This window comes from Balaenoptera musculus, chromosome 8, assembly GCF_009873245.2.
Source record: "Balaenoptera musculus isolate JJ_BM4_2016_0621 chromosome 8, mBalMus1.pri.v3, whole genome shotgun sequence".
In the NCBI taxonomy this organism is placed as follows: Eukaryota; Metazoa; Chordata; class Mammalia; order Artiodactyla; family Balaenopteridae; genus Balaenoptera; species Balaenoptera musculus.
In genome coordinates this window covers 11,992,002-12,009,720 of record NC_045792.1, presented here as the reverse complement: position 1 = coordinate 12,009,720, position 17,719 = coordinate 11,992,002, and the positions used below count along the sequence as shown (strand labels likewise).

The 17,719-nt window shown below is 48.9% G+C and overlaps 1 protein-coding gene across 4 annotated transcripts in view; it reads left to right on the top strand.

The window, feature by feature from the left end:
* Positions 1 to 17,719, top strand: part of GRIK4 (glutamate ionotropic receptor kainate type subunit 4) — a 439,675-nt gene that overhangs the window by 402,752 nt on the left and 19,204 nt on the right. For all 4 annotated transcript variants that reach the window (XM_036862433.1, XM_036862435.1, XM_036862434.1 and 1 more), the window contains 4 exons: positions 5,767 to 5,876; positions 9,567 to 9,740; positions 13,169 to 13,334; positions 14,694 to 14,919. In XM_036862433.1, coding sequence (XP_036718328.1) covers positions 5,767 to 5,876; positions 9,567 to 9,740; positions 13,169 to 13,334; positions 14,694 to 14,919 — 676 coding nt within the window. The remainder of the gene's footprint in view (positions 1 to 5,766; positions 5,877 to 9,566; positions 9,741 to 13,168; positions 13,335 to 14,693; positions 14,920 to 17,719) is intronic.

Below are 17,719 nucleotides of genomic sequence, written 5' to 3'. Positions count from 1 at the left end.
CATACATTTCCAATTATCTATCTTTATGGTACAGTAGGTGTATTTCTCTGTGTCAGGGTCATGTGTTAGGTGATCTTTCAAGATCCCTTCTAATCAGAGGATACTATCTATGATCCCATATAGTGTCCTAAGCCAGCCAGAACATCTAAGGCTCCCTTGAAAATGTGAGTTTACTATTTTCCCCTCCAATGTCCTGCTCCACCTTTGAATAGCAAATGTGAAAGTTTCACACTCTGTTCTTTTTCTCTTCTTAACTCTTGGCTAGAGTCTTCTCTCTAAACAAAAGTAAAAACAAACAAACAAACAAAAAACGGAAAGAAAAAAAGCAGACAGTGATTAAAAAGTGAGCAAGAAATAAATGTCAACATTAAATTAATGCCTGGCATTTTTGCTGGATGTATTAGTTGTTTTTCAAGAAGGTCTGTTTCATCTCAGAAAGACCGTCTAGGAAAATGGAGAACAAAGCTAAGTAAACTAGCGAATCATTTCTAATACTGCTTAATACTCTGTTATAAGAAAACAGAAAATGAATAAAGTTCTATTCCTTAAAGCTAAGTAACATGATAGCCCATATAATGGAAATATGGTTCCCTGAATGTATAATCATGTTAATATTGGTTATTTATTGAGTGCTCCTCTCTCAAGAAGTTCAAGGATTTTATCAACATTACTTTAGTAGTTCTCACATCCACCCCTTCATGTTGATTGTGGTGTCCCATTTTCTGGAAGAAGAAAACAGCACCAGAGAAGCTGAGTGGCTCACCTAGGATCACTCAGCAAGTCAAGGTCAGGGCCAGGTTTAGAACTTAGGTCTTCTCATGCCAGATTTCCAATCAGCAAAGTGAAAATAGATATGCCAGCATCTGGGTTATACAGGCAACAAACCCATCTGGGTGTTTTAAGTGAAGAGGAATTAATTGCTTACTTCTTTTTTACTCTTGGAGTCAGATGTGAGAAGTGCATGCTAAACCAAAATATCATCAAGACAATCCACTGCAGACACACTGAGGGAGGTTATCCATGGGTTCCTGGCACAGGCCAAGAAGAAATCTCTTCCTTCTGCTGCTTCCAGAAAGAGTCATGGAGACTGTCTCTCTTATCTCTTTCTTTAGCCCTAAAGAGTGTTTTATTGACTATTGATGACAATTGGGTGTGGAAAGAAACCTCTCTATGAATGGCCATTTAGTTTTAAAGACTGGCAAAACTACATGGGGGACAGGATGAGCCTTTGTCATTGGCTCTGCTGGAGAGCGAGCGGATTCAGGGAAGGAAGAGAGTTGATATCACTGGTTTGTGTGTAGGAAATGGTGATGAGGGTACACAGCCCTTACACAGACACAGGAGAACCTGCTGCACACCTGAGCCACTCTGTCTTGACTTTTTTGGGAAGGCTGAGGTGGAACTGAGTTCCAAAGATTGCAATCACCGGCTTCTAAGGGCCAGCCTTCCAGAAGAGAGCCTGGTATTACCCTAGTCACTCCTCTGGAGAGCCCTGGGGGAACCCTTATGACTCATGTATTATAACCCATAGAAACTCCAGGAGTTATGGAAAGCGACTGTGGCCAGATGGCATTCTCCCTCCAAGCATCTTTAGCATGTGCTCCTATAGGACACAAAATAGTATTTCTTGTCCACTGAGGGAGAATCAATATAAAAGGAAGTTCCCTCTTTTGTCATATACCATCTCCCTGCACCTCCTTCACTCATGGCTACCATTAGGCAGAGGGGGAGCAAACACTTATATAGCACTTACTGTGTGTTAAAACAACCCAGGAGGTAGGTTTTATTACTACCCCCATGTTACAAAAGAGGAAATGGAGACCCAGAGAGGTTAAGTAACTTGCACAGGGACACATAATTGTACGTGGTACAACCAGGATTCAATCCTGGGCAGGCTGACTCCAGAGTCTGTGTTTTAATTCACTGCCTGCCCTGCATTACGTGGCTCTGGTGTCCTTATGCATTTGGCTCCAGACTCTGGCAAAGCAATTACTTCCTTACTATAATGTCATTTCTTCTAGTACATAGAGAATGAAGTATCAGTGAGTTCACAGATTTTCTTTATGGATAAGAGGAATTTTCAACGGGCAAGGGGAGATTAGTACCACTTCATAGCTCCATGCACAGCTCCAAACATTCACAGGGCCTCACCATGCAGGGATTGTGACCATTTGGTGACCAGCCCAGTCTCTTTCACCATCAGATGGCATCAGTGATGCTGTCTCTGATGTGGTCAGTCTGAAGCACAGTACAAAAGTCAAGGAACCAGTTTTCATTTTGGTGCCATCTAATTTTCCACCCCATCTGCAGGACTTGATCTGTCGTAGACATTTGGGGCATAGACTATATATAACCAATTATCTACCTTCAAAGTGGTTGTATTCACCAGAAGGAACCAGCCCAACTTGTAGTCAACAGAGACATGTATAAGTCAGTACAAATGCCTATAAATGCAACAGAGTCACCATAAATGATGATGGGTACAAATAAATGATGTTTAGAGTACTTTAAGGGGGTGAGACTGAGTAGGTTGGGATTCTGTTGGTATTGAGTAGAAGGCGTGGGATTAATTAAGGAGTTTATTGGAGCAAATTGCAAAGATAAAAAGGAGAGGGAGACGTGGTACAGCTGCCATTTGAAAGAAGGAGAGCATGGCATCCCTATGGCACAGTTTGACGAACGAGCACCAGAGAAATTGAAGCCATCACCAGTGATTTGAGCAAGGCACTTAATCTCCATGGGTCGCAGTTCTTCCATCTGTCAATATGGAGAACTGGGTACTGAAATCAAGAGAACGTAGTGAAGCATTTTGAGTTCTTCAGAAGAAAAGCATCACCATCATATATCCTTTGGGTTAAGGAAAATCTATTACTAGGAAGAAATGCCTGTGGCATGTGACACCTGATTTGCCCCAAGCACCAGTACTCAGATGTCTTTGAGGAAGGAAGCAATCAAAAGCATCTGCATAGAAAAAAAAAAAAAGGTAGGCGTTCAGAGCCTTACAAGTAACATACTTCTCTTTGGCATCATAAAAACAGCTTGGGCTCAGCCCAAGCCTAGGCTGCGCGAGCCCAGACCCAAATCTCAAATGACTGACCATTCCTTGCTCTTCTGGTTGGCGTCAGTCAATCACAAGTGGAATCAGATGTTGCCTTGCCAACGTGACTGATACGTTTCCAATGGAGCTCTGTTTATGTCTTGATCCTTGTTTGTGTGATGTTCTATGTTTTATAACTTGAGTCTGCAGGAATTTTTCCCATGGCTGTGCATCATTTCTTATCACCCATAACCAAATATGGCAGCTTTAAATAGTGCTGTCATTTTCCTCAATTTCACTCATTGTGATATAATCAGGTATAGATTTCTGACATCGAGCATCTAATGGGGTTTCAGATTCAGAAAGCTACAATGAAAGATTTTTTTCTCTTGGATATCTCTCAACTGGGAGACACAGAGTGAAATAGTCATGAACGACAGGCGTAGAATTCATGTACGTTTGCCCAGAGAAGCTCTGGGGGATAGAAGGACCCCAGGAGTGGCCCATGCTAGTGATTTCTGCTGCAGAAGGTGTGTGTGCATCATGAGTGCCTTCATCCCCCTTCTGGACTCACTCTATGTCTTCCTTTGTCTGCCACTGGCTCTTAGGATGAAGACAAAGACATGGTTAACCCGTGATGGACACAAGAATGACTAACTGGGGACTCTCATTCTGCCTCTCTTGAGTCCCTCTTCCTGTTAGAGAATTTACATAGTGATAGGACCAGACATACTTAAATGGCCTACTCCCCATTTCTCTCCTGTTCCCTTGGTTACTGGGCTTTGTCCCTCAAGTTGTTTTATTTTCCCAGTCAATCACCTGAGTGTTCTGTGCAGCTCAAGCATGAACGCACATGAGGCAGAGTACTTGCAATTGGTATCAAAGGGCAGTTCCCTGGTCTCAGCCTTATTGGGAGAGAAAACCAGTTTCAGACAGACCACCCAAGGGGTCACTGCCACACTGATGAAGGGCCCAAGAACAGGTGCCCCATTGGCAGAGGATAAGCTTTGACTTCTTCACTCTGTACCCACCGGACTGTGTCCCCAAATGGGAGTGTAAAAACTGTACTCCCAAGTGCTTTGGGAATTTGCCTACTGGCTTGCTTGGAAGGGATGGAAAACCCACCAGAAGAGAAGTTGAAAATCACCCACGACTGGAGCTGTTCGAATACAAGGGGACCATGCAGCGTTGTCTCTCCTGCTCCTTAGATGCTGCATTGGGAGAGCTATTGTTACCTAGAGTTTCTCAGCATGGGCTCCATGGTCTGGCTGTCTGGCTGATAACGAAAGCCCAGAAAGCTGGTTGAGATCAGTACTGCCATAGGCAGCTGCCCTTTGTGTTTCTGGGGACCCCAGTGTAAAAGTGACATACCTTGTTATTGACAGTAGGTTGTGCCGTGACTCATATACTCTTGAGCTTGAAAGTTTACATGTTTGTAGAACCCCTGAGCTTAATACTGATTTTCTGCCCTATCCATGGACTTCCTAGATTCCTGGAATCATAAAATCGTATCATTTTCAATTTAGAATGGTCTTTAGGGAGCATCTAGTCCAGTGGTTTCATAGTAAATGGAAGAAGTAAGCCTGATGCAAGACCAAGGCAGCCGCGGGGAGCTGCAGAGAGGGGCCCTGTCTTGAGTGGGCAGCTGCCACTCAGCTCCAGCTGGTTGAGAATTAGGCCCAGTGTTGCCAGATCACCCATTTTTTAAGCCAGAAATCTGGATTTTTATGTGAAATCTCCCAATCATTTAATGTTGGCAATTAATCAAAATGGGTAAGCACTGCAGGTAAACAAACAAGTTGTCTGTGGTCTGCAGGTCACCAGGGTGTCACCTTTGATCTAGTCCAGCTCCAACGGAGGCTGAAGGGGGGTGTGCACTTGCCCGAGACCACACAGCTGAAGACTGGGAGCAGGTTCTGGAACTCCTTCCTTCTCATTCTATCTCACTTTCCTACAGAAAATGCCCTGGCGCTTGGTCCTTAGCTCTCTGTTCCTGGCTCCATCCTTTGGCTCCCATGACGCTAGTCAAGCATGTCCCTGTGCTGGGGACAAACATGTTTTCCCACAGCATCATGGTACGAGCCCTGGGCTTTGTGTCAGGAAGCGTGCATTTGAGTCCCAGCTCTTCCACTGATTAGCCGTATAACCTTGGACACATCTCTCGAGTGCCCTGGGCTTTGATTTCTTCCCTAATACAACGAAAATAAGAATCTGGGCCTCACAGCACCGGTTTGAGAAGGTCTCACTGTGCGTGAGGTCACCCTGCAAACAAAAAAACCAAGGATGCCTGTCATATTAGCATCCTCATGAGAAAGAGGTGAGTGTCTGAGTGGGGGGCTAGCGCTCCATCCACCACCGCAGACATCAACAGTTCAAAAGTGCTTCAGAGCCCAAACACACTGCCCCTGGAGGATGTGGGGACGGCACATAAGGGGCACTGAGGGCTGTTCTTCTTGCCCAGCACAGAGCCTCTTTCATCCTAGGAAGTAACGAGGCCCCCCAGCTGTTCTTTTGTTTCATCTGCTGAGATCAGGGCTGGGTAAGTGTTTCAGAGCAGCCCCCTCTGCACCTTCAGCCCTGTGTCATTTTTAAACCAATCACCCATAACCCAAGGCAATGCAATCTGGGGCCAGACCCAGGTCACCATCCCCTCTGCCCTGCCCTGCCCTTCCCAAGGGCCATGCTGACTGAATGTAGACGGTGAATCTTGTTTTTATTTCCATTTCCAGGGCCGCAGACCCGGCTATTTCTCCTTCCTGGACCCTTTTTCTCCTGGCGTCTGGCTCTTCATGCTTCTAGCCTATCTGGCCGTCAGCTGTGTCCTCTTCCTAGTGGCTCGGTACTCTCCTCTCCCCTTCCCTGTCCTCACAGCGCCACCTCGTGTCCACCTCTGGGAACTGCATGGGAGGGGGTGGGGAGCCGGAGAAGGGTGGGTTGAGAAGCCCTTGGTGCCAAACCAGAGGGACGGGAGAGGGACTCAGGACCTGAACCACTCTGCCCAGCTGTTGACCTGGCACTGCCCATCCATCCGTCTTTGCCCACATCCCCTACTATGCACAAAGAAGACAGGCGAGCTTGTCCAAATTTGCTTCTGCGCCCCTGCCTCTTACCCATCTCGTTCCCCAGTCTCCAGCCCACCTGCTTGTGTAGGAGATTTGGGAGAGAGAGGAAGGGAGGAAGGTGGCAGGAAGATCACTCTGATTCAGTACCGAGGCTTTGGCAGCCCTGGCATCCGTCCTTGCCAGGATCTGCCACAAAGTGCTGAATGACGAGAAGCAGAGCCTGAAAATCTGGAGTGGGGGGCTGGAGGCCTTGGTGGCACAGGCGAGGGAGAAGGCCTCCTCTGCAGAGGGCCTGGCCCTTCCCCAGCCCGAGTCTGTCTGTGAAAACACAGCTGCCTTGTTGAATGGGGACTGCGGAGGATGGCTGACAGCAGGAAGGCAGGACAGAGAGAAGCCCTGGCAAGTAGTGCTGAGCTGAGACAAATGGTCCAGATCAGGGGTTGGGGAGAACCAGCGCCCCTGCCCCCGCCCCCGGAAACCAGAGACTGTCCCTGGGCCGACGGAAGAAGCCGAGGAGCATCCCAGGAAGATGCACAGAGAGGGCTGTTTCTCTCTGAGGCTAAGTTGGACCAGCCTGGGCTTCAGGAGAGCCAACTGACTACTCAGAAGCAGAACAAGCTCTTGTGGCTCCGGGTCATTCCCTCAGACCCCCGATTCCCACTCAGGGCTCAGCTCACCACCCTGGAGGAGCCGAGACCCGCTCAGGGTGAGCTTCTAAAGGGCTGCCAGTGGCTCTGGTCCAGCGGTCTCCTCTGCCTCGGGGCCACGGAGGCGGGGCCAGATGATTCTGTAGTGAACATTCCACCTCTATGGGGTGGGGTCTTCCCCAAGAGCACGTCTATTCAGTGCTTGAGGGGAGACTGTGCACCCTCCAGTTAGAAGATGGAGCCCCGGGGGCTTCCCTGGTGGCGCAGTGGTTGAGAATCTGCCTGCCAATGCAGGGGACACGGGTTCGAGCCCTGATCTGGGAAGATCCCACATGCCGCGGAGCAACTAGGCCCGTGAGCCACAATTGCTGAGCCTGCGCGTCTGGAGCCTGTGCTCCGCAATGGGAGAGGCCGTGACAGTGAGAGGCCCGCGCACGGTGATGAAGAGTGGCCCCCCCTTGCCGGAACTGGAGAAAGCCCTCACACAGAAACGAAGACCCAACACAGCCAAAAATAAATAAATAAATAAATTTATATTAAAAAAAAAGAAGAAGATGGAGCCCCAAGGAACTGCAGGGTTCCAAACCCCGGGGCAGTTCCCAGCCTGCCCGAGAGGCATTGAATCACTCAGTCTGTGCCTCTTCCAGTGGAGATCAAAGCCAAGTTCAGGAAGTCGTCCCTGGCCCATGAGATCCAACCAAACAGGGAAAGGCCTTGCTTACAACCCGGTCGTCTTCAAAGGCTGCGGCTGCTTATGCCGCTCGGGTGCCACCCACCCCCCCTTGGGCCTGTAGGCATTGCCACTGTCAAGTATCTGTCGTCAGTGTCGACTGGCGAGGCACAGGAGCCGTCTGACACTCTCCCTGTGCACTTGGCCGCACTGCCTGCGGCTGCTGAAAGGAAACTGTCTGCCTGAGTCCTTGCTCCGCTGCCCTGCAGTTCGCTCTTGCCCCCTTTGATTGAGCCCCTGTGTGTAGTAAGCCATGGCTCTCAGGGGACCTCGGGGACCTGCAAATGGTCTTAGGGCTTGGTTACCAGACACACACACACACACACACACACACACACGGCTGCTTCACCACGCCTGCCACAGCCTGAAGCTTTTCAATCAGCCCTGGGGGCTTAAACAGCCCCTCTTCTCTGCCCTACACACACACACACAAACACACACACACACACATGCACACACTGCCCCCTAGGATCCAGAATTAACAAAAAGATTAACCAAGAAGAAACTACAAAAGGTCTGATCATACATCCTATATATACATATATATATAATATCCTGTATATGTAATATCTGAGCATAAGGTAATCTGGCCCAAGGTAGTGGCTTTCAAACAGGGTTCCCCGAGCGTGGGGGCTCCTGGTAGCTTACGGAGACGTGGAGGGGCGGTGTGAAGAGGCTGGGCAGCCAGAGCTCTGGGACCTCAGCCCGTCTTCATTCAGACCAGCTCCGCTTTTCTCTTATATATTGTACTTCTGGGTAAGATTTTAGAGGTGAAAAGATATTTGAAAACCACTGCTCTAAGGCAGCCGTTCCCAAGCCAGCTGATACCAGAGTCACACAGGGAGCTTTAAAAAGCTTGAATTTCTATGTCTGATCGTCTCCAAATCTCTAGGGATGAGGCCTGGAAATCTGTATTTTTGAAGCTCACTTCCAGTGGCCCGTAGGCTTGGGAACCACCAAGGTGGGGCACCACGGGTACAAGCCACCCCCGCAGGCCACGAAGAGCAGGAGCACGTCTCGGGGCAGGGGCCACCGATGGCACATTGGCCTTGTATTCGGGAACAGGCGGCAGCGATGGAAACGTGGGCCAGCCCTGCAGCACGGCACATGCGCACTAGGCTGAAGGGAAGGCCGGGGGCGACGGTAACACCCTGTGAAGAGGCAGACCTGCCCTGCTCAGCACACGCCCAGACGCGTCTCTCACATCAGAGCTGGAAGGCTTTGTGTGGGAGGCAGGCTGGGGCGGAAGAGGGAGAGCATGTGTCTGGTGGGCAGGAAGAAAGGGCATCAGAGGTACCGCTGGGAGAGAGGGGCCAGCGTGAGGCTGCGCGCGACAGCGGGAGGGAGCGCCGCCCTTCGCAACCCTGTGTGCCCGTCACGCTCACCTGGGGAGCCCTAAAAATGCTGATGTCCAGGCCTTACCTGGACAAATTAAATCAGAACCTTTGGGTGTGGAATCCAGGTATCGGCATTATTTCAAAAGCTCCCAGGTGAGTCTGAAACACAGACAGGGTTGAGAACCAGGGCCTGAGCCTGAGGGACCATCTGGGCTAGTGGTTCACAAAGTGTGGTCCCTGGGCCAGTGGCATCCACATCACCTAGGAACTTGCAGATTCTTGGGCCTCAACCCGATGTACCGAATCAGACGCTTTTGTCACAATCTGTGTTCTCCCGAGCCTTCTTGGTGATTCTGATGTCAGTTAAAGTTTGAGAATTACTACTCTAGGCCAACGGCTTTCAAACCATGGCTCTGTGGGGCTGTAGGGTCTCTCTTTGGTCACTTTGGGGAACTGAAGGAGGCAGAACAAGCAATTCCCAGCCGTCTATCCTGTGACTTGATTTATTTTGAAAAAATTAAAATGTTTCTTTGATTAAAGAAAAACAGTTCCGAAACTGCCAACATAGTCCAACTTTCTCATTTTTCAGTGGGAAAACCCAAGTCCCATAGAGGGGAGGGGCTTAGCCAAGGCCACAGGCCAGCTACCAAGGTCTCGGGGCGAGGCCAGGCAGGGGAGCGCCCTCACACCCTCAGCACCCCTTCCTTCACGCCCACCCTCCGCAGCACTGGCATGTGTCCCTTTCTCTCACAGGTTGACGCCCTACGAGTGGTACACACCCCACCCGTGTGCCCAGGGCCGGTGCAACCTCCTGGTGAATCAGTACTCCCTCGGCAACAGCCTCTGGTTTCCGGTCGGGGGCTTCATGCAGCAGGGCTCCACCATCGCCCCTCGTGCCTTATCCACCCGCTGTGTCAGTGGCGTCTGGTAAGATCCTGGGTCCTCGGATAAGCCCTGATCCAGCTTCCGGTAGGCAGGAACCTCAGCTCTGCCCTAGGACAGCCTCTGCCAGCTCAGAGGGTTTGGGGGCAGCGGGTGGGTGCGCTTTGGGCCATCTTTTCTCCTTCTCTGTTCTCTGCCTTGGAGGTCTAGATGCAGAGGGGAGCCAAGGCAGGAAAGGAGACCGAGTGAGAAAATGCCTTGAAGGCCCACAGCAAAGCAGTTATAACTTCCTGACCTGAAAATGACCAGAGGTTGAGAGGCAGCGCCTGTGAACGCATAGGCAGATTTATGCAAATGTGAGCATGTAGAAGGAAGTCCCTGCAGGAGAAATCCAAGCCCACGCCCCCTCCAGCAGCTTTCTGGAGCTTTGCCCCTCTGCACCTGGCTCTGGGGGCCTGCCGGACCTGTCCACATTAGCAGGTGTGGGAAAATGCAAGCTGTTAGTAGCTCGGAGTTGGACAGGACCTCAGGGAGCAAGTTGCAATCATGGTCCACACGCGCAGTCAGCCAGCCTCTTCCTGGAGCTCCCTTCTCCTCTTGGCAGGGCAAAAGGAACATGGTGGAATGATTCGATGTGTGGGAAAGTTCTCTGAAAATTTGGAAGTGCTACGTAAATGTTTGGACTAATCATTGCTATTAGGCCATTATGGGGGGAAATGAAATACCAATGAGGTGTTGAAAGGCAAGTTTCCCATCCTCACTTAAAAACCCACTGTCAGGTTTGGTGTCACAGCTTATAGGACTTACAACCTTCATTCGCTCCTCTCCTTCTCAGCCCGTGTAAGCCAGAGGAAAAGGAAAGGGGCATGGGTGCTGGGGACAGTGGGGGGTCTGGACAGTTACCTAGGAGCCACTGGACTGGGGCTGATCGGCAGGTGGAAACACAGCTGAGACTGACACAGTAGGATTTAAACCACTGGGGCAAGGTGCTCACCCGTTATCAGGTCGTGCCCAGGAGTCACTGAGCGGATCACTGAGGGGACCTGGGTCTCACGTTCCCTGGCAGAAAGGATGGTCTTGTCAGGCACAGTCACAGAGCTCCCTCAAAATCCAGGAAATCTGGGCAGAAACCCATAGATGAGACGTCAGCTGCAGATTCTGATCCCTTTCTACCTGGGCTTTTCCTTCCAGAGGTGCTTGTTCCCACATGCTGCACGTAGGGCTCCATTGCCTGCTTCCTTCACCTGTCAGCTCCCACCCCCAGGAATCCCCTCCTCCAGAGAAAGTCTGCCCTAGTGCTGAGGGGAACCACCGGTCCTGCAGGCTGTCGGCTCAGCCCACTGGCTCAGCAGTGCTTTAAATAGCCGGCCCCAGGTGGCTCGGTTACCCTGCTCCAGAGCGTCTGTGGAAGGGAGGCTCGACCCTTCCCAGCCCGACCCGGAGGTGTCGGTGCGCCCCTCTGCCTCTTGGAATTCTTGGTTATAAAATCAGGGCCTCAGTTAGATTGGCTCCCTGGGGAGTGGGAGGTCAGAAAACAGGGCCATCGTGGCCTACCGTGGCACCCTCACCCACAGCAAGCGACGGAAAATGCCACATTGCTAACAAGAATGCCAGCTTCACAATGATAATGCCCCTTTCACCCAGGAGCAAGTCTCCACTGGCCCCTCCGGAGGGAGAGTGGGCATGATTTGCTTTGTCAGCCAAGGTGACGGGCTTGCAATGAGCTACTTACTCTCTCTGATCCGTCCTTTGTGACCAGTGGCAAAAACAGCCACATGGCTGCCCAGGGCGGAACAGATGCCAGAGTGTAGCCATGGGGCTGGGGGAAGCTCCCCAGCCAGCTCTGAGGTCATGTCCACACCCAGGGCTCATTAACCCACGACAATGTGGCAGAGCAGCTTCCGAATGCACGCCTCCACCTGGGGACCACTCACCACCACCACCTCAGCCTCCTCTGGGGGAAGCTCATGAGAAACAACTTCCAAGAGAGTGTAAGAGCCCAGGCAGGAGCAAGGAGAGCAGGTTTTGCAGATGGAGGGACTCCTGGCCCTTACAGGTCACAAGTAGGGAAGGTGGACAAATGATTTTCATTGCATCTCTACATGTCTCTGTATCTCACACTCATCTCATCCTTTACAGATTATTAGTCACTAATGACATATTATCTCACCTGATCTCACAACACTCCAAAGACAGGTGGACCAGACATTATTATCCCCCATTTATTAGACAAGCAAACGAGCTCAGAGGAAATGTGTGGCTTTTCCCTAAGGTCTCATAGGTGGAATTGGACAAAGCCAGAACTAAAACCAGATCCCTTACTGGTGATCTGGCGCGTGTGGATGTGCCCATCAAGTTGATGGGTGCCCCTGTTCCTTCACTCCTGGGAGGCAGCCTGAAGGAATTCTTGGACACGTGGCAAAGGGGACAATGGGACTTCCTGCTCTTGGAAATCCACCTGGAAGCTGCCGGCTGCTGCAGCCCCTGGCAAACAGTGTGCCTTGGTTGGCAATGTCTTCATAATGAGTGAAGCCTCATTAATTCAGACTCCACTGATTCAGAATTTGGCGATTATCCAACCTCAGTTGTGCTTACATGTATCTTTGAACCCCTATAAACAAATGGATTAGGAAGCAGATCCATACTGCTGACCAGATGGTAGACGTCTTGTTTAACCTACTTAAGTGAGCAAACTGGTTTTAATGACTTTAGCATGTATGCTGCTGCCTGAGTTGCAAAACTATTCTAATTTTAAATAAGTCCGATCTGCCCAATAAAACAACCTTCCATTTTGAAATAGCGTGACCATTGTAAAAGCATTTTCTAATTCCAACTTCTCAGCAGTCCGAAGGTGCTTTTCACCAGCTCATCTTGAAGAGTTTCTGCTGTTACAATCTGTAGAACTGGTTATAGAATACAAATTTCTCAGTTACTTGGCCACGTGACTTTGCTTCTCTGAGCCTCGGTTTTGTCTTCTGTGAAATCAGGATAAGATTTTCACCTCCCTGAGTTGTAGGGAGTACAGGAGAGAGGGGGTGTGACTCACAGTAGGTGCTCAGTACATGCCGATGCTGCTCTGAATGTCGGCTGCATCATGACGGGGCTGGGGGAGGCATCCCAGCTCTAGCTCTGAACAGAGCCTCCAGGGCTGGCACCCTTAGCTCATTCACTAGCTCATTGCTCACCGTCTCTCAAGCTGTCTCATGTTCATGGACACACTTCTTTTGAGTAGAAACCCAATAATCACCTCCTTTAGGAAATAAGAGAAAGAAAACCACTGTCTTCTTCTAGGCCACCCTCCCAAGCCGTTCCTTTCTGTTGACATCAAATGCCATGCCTCCTTTCTCTTTCCCCACTAAGCCCCTCAGAAGAGGGCCACCTGGTCTCTCCCATGTCGCAGCAGGACTGGGGATGGGGTTTAAGACTCCTGGGGTGCCCCAGCAAGGATGACTTCTTGGTCTTTTCCTACATAGGTGGGCATTCACACTGATCATCATCTCATCCTACACGGCCAACCTGGCAGCCTTCCTGACCGTGCAGCGCATGGATGTGCCCATTGAGTCGGTGGACGACCTGGCTGACCAGACCGCCATTGAGTATGGCACGATTCACGGAGGCTCCAGCATGACCTTCTTCCAAGTAAACCCATATGGTTGCTCGCCAACATCAGGAGTCGGGCAGAATAAAGTTGAGATGTTTGTCCACTGGAGATAAAAACATCTTGCCTCATCCCATCATCCCTTTTGAACACCTAATTTGGAGGTTCTCATGGGGCTCATTTTTCCCCTGCTCCCCAAAATACCCATGGATCCAGGTCCCCAAAGCACTTGGGTTAATATCAGCCTTGTCCCAAAGTGTTATACATGAATGATTAGTGCTACTTGAGATGATTTTAGTGGTAGAACTATTTTTTAATTGCAGTGGTTTCATATTTATTGTAATGAGTATTAGAAAAAAATATGCAGTGACTCTAACATGTACTTTTATTTATATTTCTGCATAAGGTGAGGCTAACATACACATTTAAATTTTTTAAGTAGGCTAAATTTTATAAGTAGTGCTTAGACAAAGCAAGATTGGAGTAATACACGAATGACTAACGTGTAAGGAACTTTAGATTAAGCTGAGCTGGTTTCATTGATCCCAGACTAGATAGATCTCAGATCAGGACCGTTTTGGCTTCTCCGAGTTTCCCTTGCAGGGCTCAGGAGCCAGCCCTGCCACAATGGTGTGTTAGCTGGCAGGCTACCAAGGCTGGCAGAGCCAACTGCATAGGAGTAGTTTGCATTTGCTTCAGGCTCTCTAGGGAAGCAGATTCCCCTGGAGTCAGTGAGTGTCTAACCAGTCTGTGACCCAAGAAGTTCATTATCACATGAAACAAGTCCAAGGCCTTCAGTTTTCTGTTTCCCATACAAGTCTCAGGGCTACTGGCACAGGGACCAGTGAAGGCATCATGCAAACACAGGGTTTGGATAGACCCCCAGAATTCTCTCAGTCTTGTTATTATTTGTAAACTAGAAGCCAACATTGGATATGTGATTGACAGATTAGTTTAGGGTTGATAGAGAAGAGCTGGCACTGCCCCTTCAGATGATGTCTCTTAAAAGTCCAAAATGAACCTGAGTTTGCTGCCTCTGCGCTGAAGGACAGTAGAGGACACAGCCAGAATTTCCATTCTCACTTTGGTCAGAACATGGAGGTTGGCAATGGAAGATGGGTGGATGAAGCAGAACCAACGATCGAAGCAGTAGGCAGAGTTTACACACCTTCAGACCCTGTTCCTTCTTTGTCTTTGTAAAAGGTATCAAAGGCACAACCCTCTCCTCCTGCCATTAAGCAGTGGCAGTTGTGAGATGAAAGGGAACAGGTTCTTGAATATAAGGAGAGGACTGAGTAGCAGAAGGGCCAGAATTTTAGGGACCACTTGGATGCCCTCCCTTTCCAGGCCACCATCTCCTTTCTCTTTCCTCAACCTGCGTCCTTGCGTTCTTTTCCCAGAATTCCCGCTATCAGACCTACCAGCGCATGTGGAATTACATGTACTCCAAGCAGCCCAGTGTGTTCGTGAAGAGCACGGAGGAGGGGATCGCCAGGGTGTTGAATTCCAACTACGCCTTCCTTCTGGAATCCACCATGAATGAGTACTATCGGCAGCGAAACTGCAACCTCACTCAGATTGGGGGCCTGCTGGACACCAAGGGCTATGGGATTGGCATGCCAGTCGGTATGCAGGAGAGGAACAGCCTCTTCGGGTAGCTCCACCCAGGCAGGCTCAGGGTAGCTCCAACCGTCGAATGCAGCCTTGAAGTCAACAACCCCTGTTTCTAGAACCGGGTTCACAGTGACTTGAGATGGGCATTCTTAAGGTTTTTAAAAAAAACGAATCCACATCCTTCCAAGTCATCAGGGATTAGTACCCAGTCCTTAATTATGGAAGGGCTAATTGATTAGTTATTCATAGATTAATTATTAAAGGGCATATGGATGCCCTTGGTGTATTCTTTTTTTTTTTTTTTTTTTTTCTTGCCACACCACACAGCTAGCTTGTGAGATCTGAGTTCCCCAACCAGGGATTGAACCCAGGCCCTGGGCAGTGAAAACATCGAGTCCTACCCTTTGGCCATTTCTCTGATGTCTGACATCTCTACTAGCAGTGGAAAGGAGACGGAAGAGATGGTAGGACTCAAGTGAATTAATTTTGCTATTAGTGTCCCTGGTGAAAGGTTTACTACGAAAGGGGACTGACGTGATTGGAGGAGACGGCTTTCAAATCATCTGTGGATCTCACTGGTCCATCTGGTCTTAGTCAGAGTAGGTAGCTGAGAGTGGGCAGGAAAGCTCTGGTATTCACCTTGCTGACTGTGCCCTCGGTTTATTATAGGAAGGTAGAGATGCTTGGCTTCCGGAAAGGTATCCCAGCTGTGCCTTGTAAAGAATATCCCTGCTTTAGGCCTTCCCCTGGTGATGGTTCCTCTATCAGAAGGTGAGGGGAAGCACGTTTGTGACTTTGTGACTATGGAGGAGGTCTGGAAATGTCCCCCAGTGTTTCAGACATGTACCCTTCCCACACACACCATGGAGAGCCACATTGTATAGGGCTGTCCTTGTCCAAGTCTGTCCTCATACAAGGTTGTCCTGAAACCAAGCAGCCAGGGAAGAAGCAGGAATGGAGGAAATCATCTCATGTGGGGAAATTGATATACAGGATGTGCATCTTTGTTGGTATCTTACACACCACTTCTCTCTCTTTTTGTTTTTTGAAATGTAGTTGACTTACAATGTTGTGTTAGTTTTAGGTGTAAGTTAGTTTCAGGAAAGTGTTTCAGATATATATCTATTTTTTTTCAGATTCTTTTCCCTTACAGGTTATTACAAAATATTGAGTATAGTCCCCTGTGCTATACAGTAGGTCCTTGTTGGTTATCTATTGTATATATAGTAGTGTCACACCCCTTCTCTTGATCGGTACCTAACTCAGAACTCTATAAATTGTAGGCCTCACTTATACCTGTGTCATGTGAAGGGCATGGGATGGAGTCAGGCAGATCTGGGAATGCACCCTGCTTCCTGGCTGTGGGACCTTGGATAGGTTATTTAACCTCTCAGAGTCTCAATTATCGCATTTGTAAAATCAGGTTTCTAATACGTACCTCAGAGGGTTGTTACAAAGGTTAAACTGAATAATCTGGTCTCACCACAGTGTTTCATCACACTTAGCCTGTTAGGGGGAACATTAGTGCCCTCCCCACATTTTCCAATGTTCCCTGTGTTATTTGATAAAAGCAGATGACTTCTTCAAGACTGATCAGAAACCAAGCCAACGAATATAGGCAATAATATGGTTCACCCTTGAACTCTGTAATTTCTGACCCTAGTAGTTCTGTAAACTGGAAGCCTCACTCAGGGCACCTGCACACCCTCCACTTAGCATCATATTTCATTGATTTCATTAATAATACAGATTATGGGCCCCTTTGAGAAATTTACTGGTTAACATTGTATTTAAAGATGGTGGAGGGAACCACAAAATGAACCTAAGGTGCACCTTGATAATACTCTAGCAATTTAATAAATTTAACTGAACTGTCAAGTGCTTCAAAAGTTTTCATGGCACAAACCTATAGAGTTGGCATAAAGCAGACCGACTCTAGAAATTCTCATCAGTAACCAAGGAAAAGGGGAGGGAAATGCATTGGTTCTCTGTCTGAGGTAATGCTGTTTCCATATGTGTTATCTTAGTCTTATCCCACCTGCAAGGGAGATGTGGTTCTTCCCATTCTAGAGGACAGAACTGAGATTCAGAGCTGATAAGTTACTTGTCCAAGGTCACAGAATAAGTGGAGAGAAAAGCTGAGCTGGAGCCTAGGGGGCCTATCTCCAAATCCAGCATTTCACCTCTCAGACCGTGTTGCCAAACGGGTCCACCAGCTCAACAGGACAGGACAGATGGGGAAGGTGAGCTATGGGTTAGCCCAGGTTCTTAGATCAGGCTGGGAAGAGCATTGCATAGTCGATTGATGGGACAGAATTTAGGTCCAGGAAAGACAAGCATGTGTGTCCTTCTTAAGTGGAAAGTAAGGGTGTAACTATGGAATAAGCAGTGTGGTTAGACCCAGGAAGATGAAGAGAAACAGAACAAGGAATGAGATGGAAAATTAGTCGGGTAGTTTAGGAGCTAAGTAGGCAAACATGGAGTAAGCAGAATAATCCTTTCATGGGGCCCTTGGTATGCTATTGAGATTGGGTTGAAGATGCCTTGAAAACTGCTTGAAATGCCTTGTTGGCTGGATACTTGTCTCTAAACCTGGAATATTCATTAGTCTCACCACCCAACAGCATCTGTTAGTTCCAGTAGCCATTCACTTCAAATGTGTGTTAAGTACCTGCTATGTAATATATGAGGTGCTATTGACGTTCCCCCAGATCACATTCAGCGCTGCAGGCTTGGGGTTTGAATGCCCGAGGGTAGTTGTATCTGTAGCAGGGAAGGTTCTATCTATGGCGTCATGGACTGTTAGAGTGCT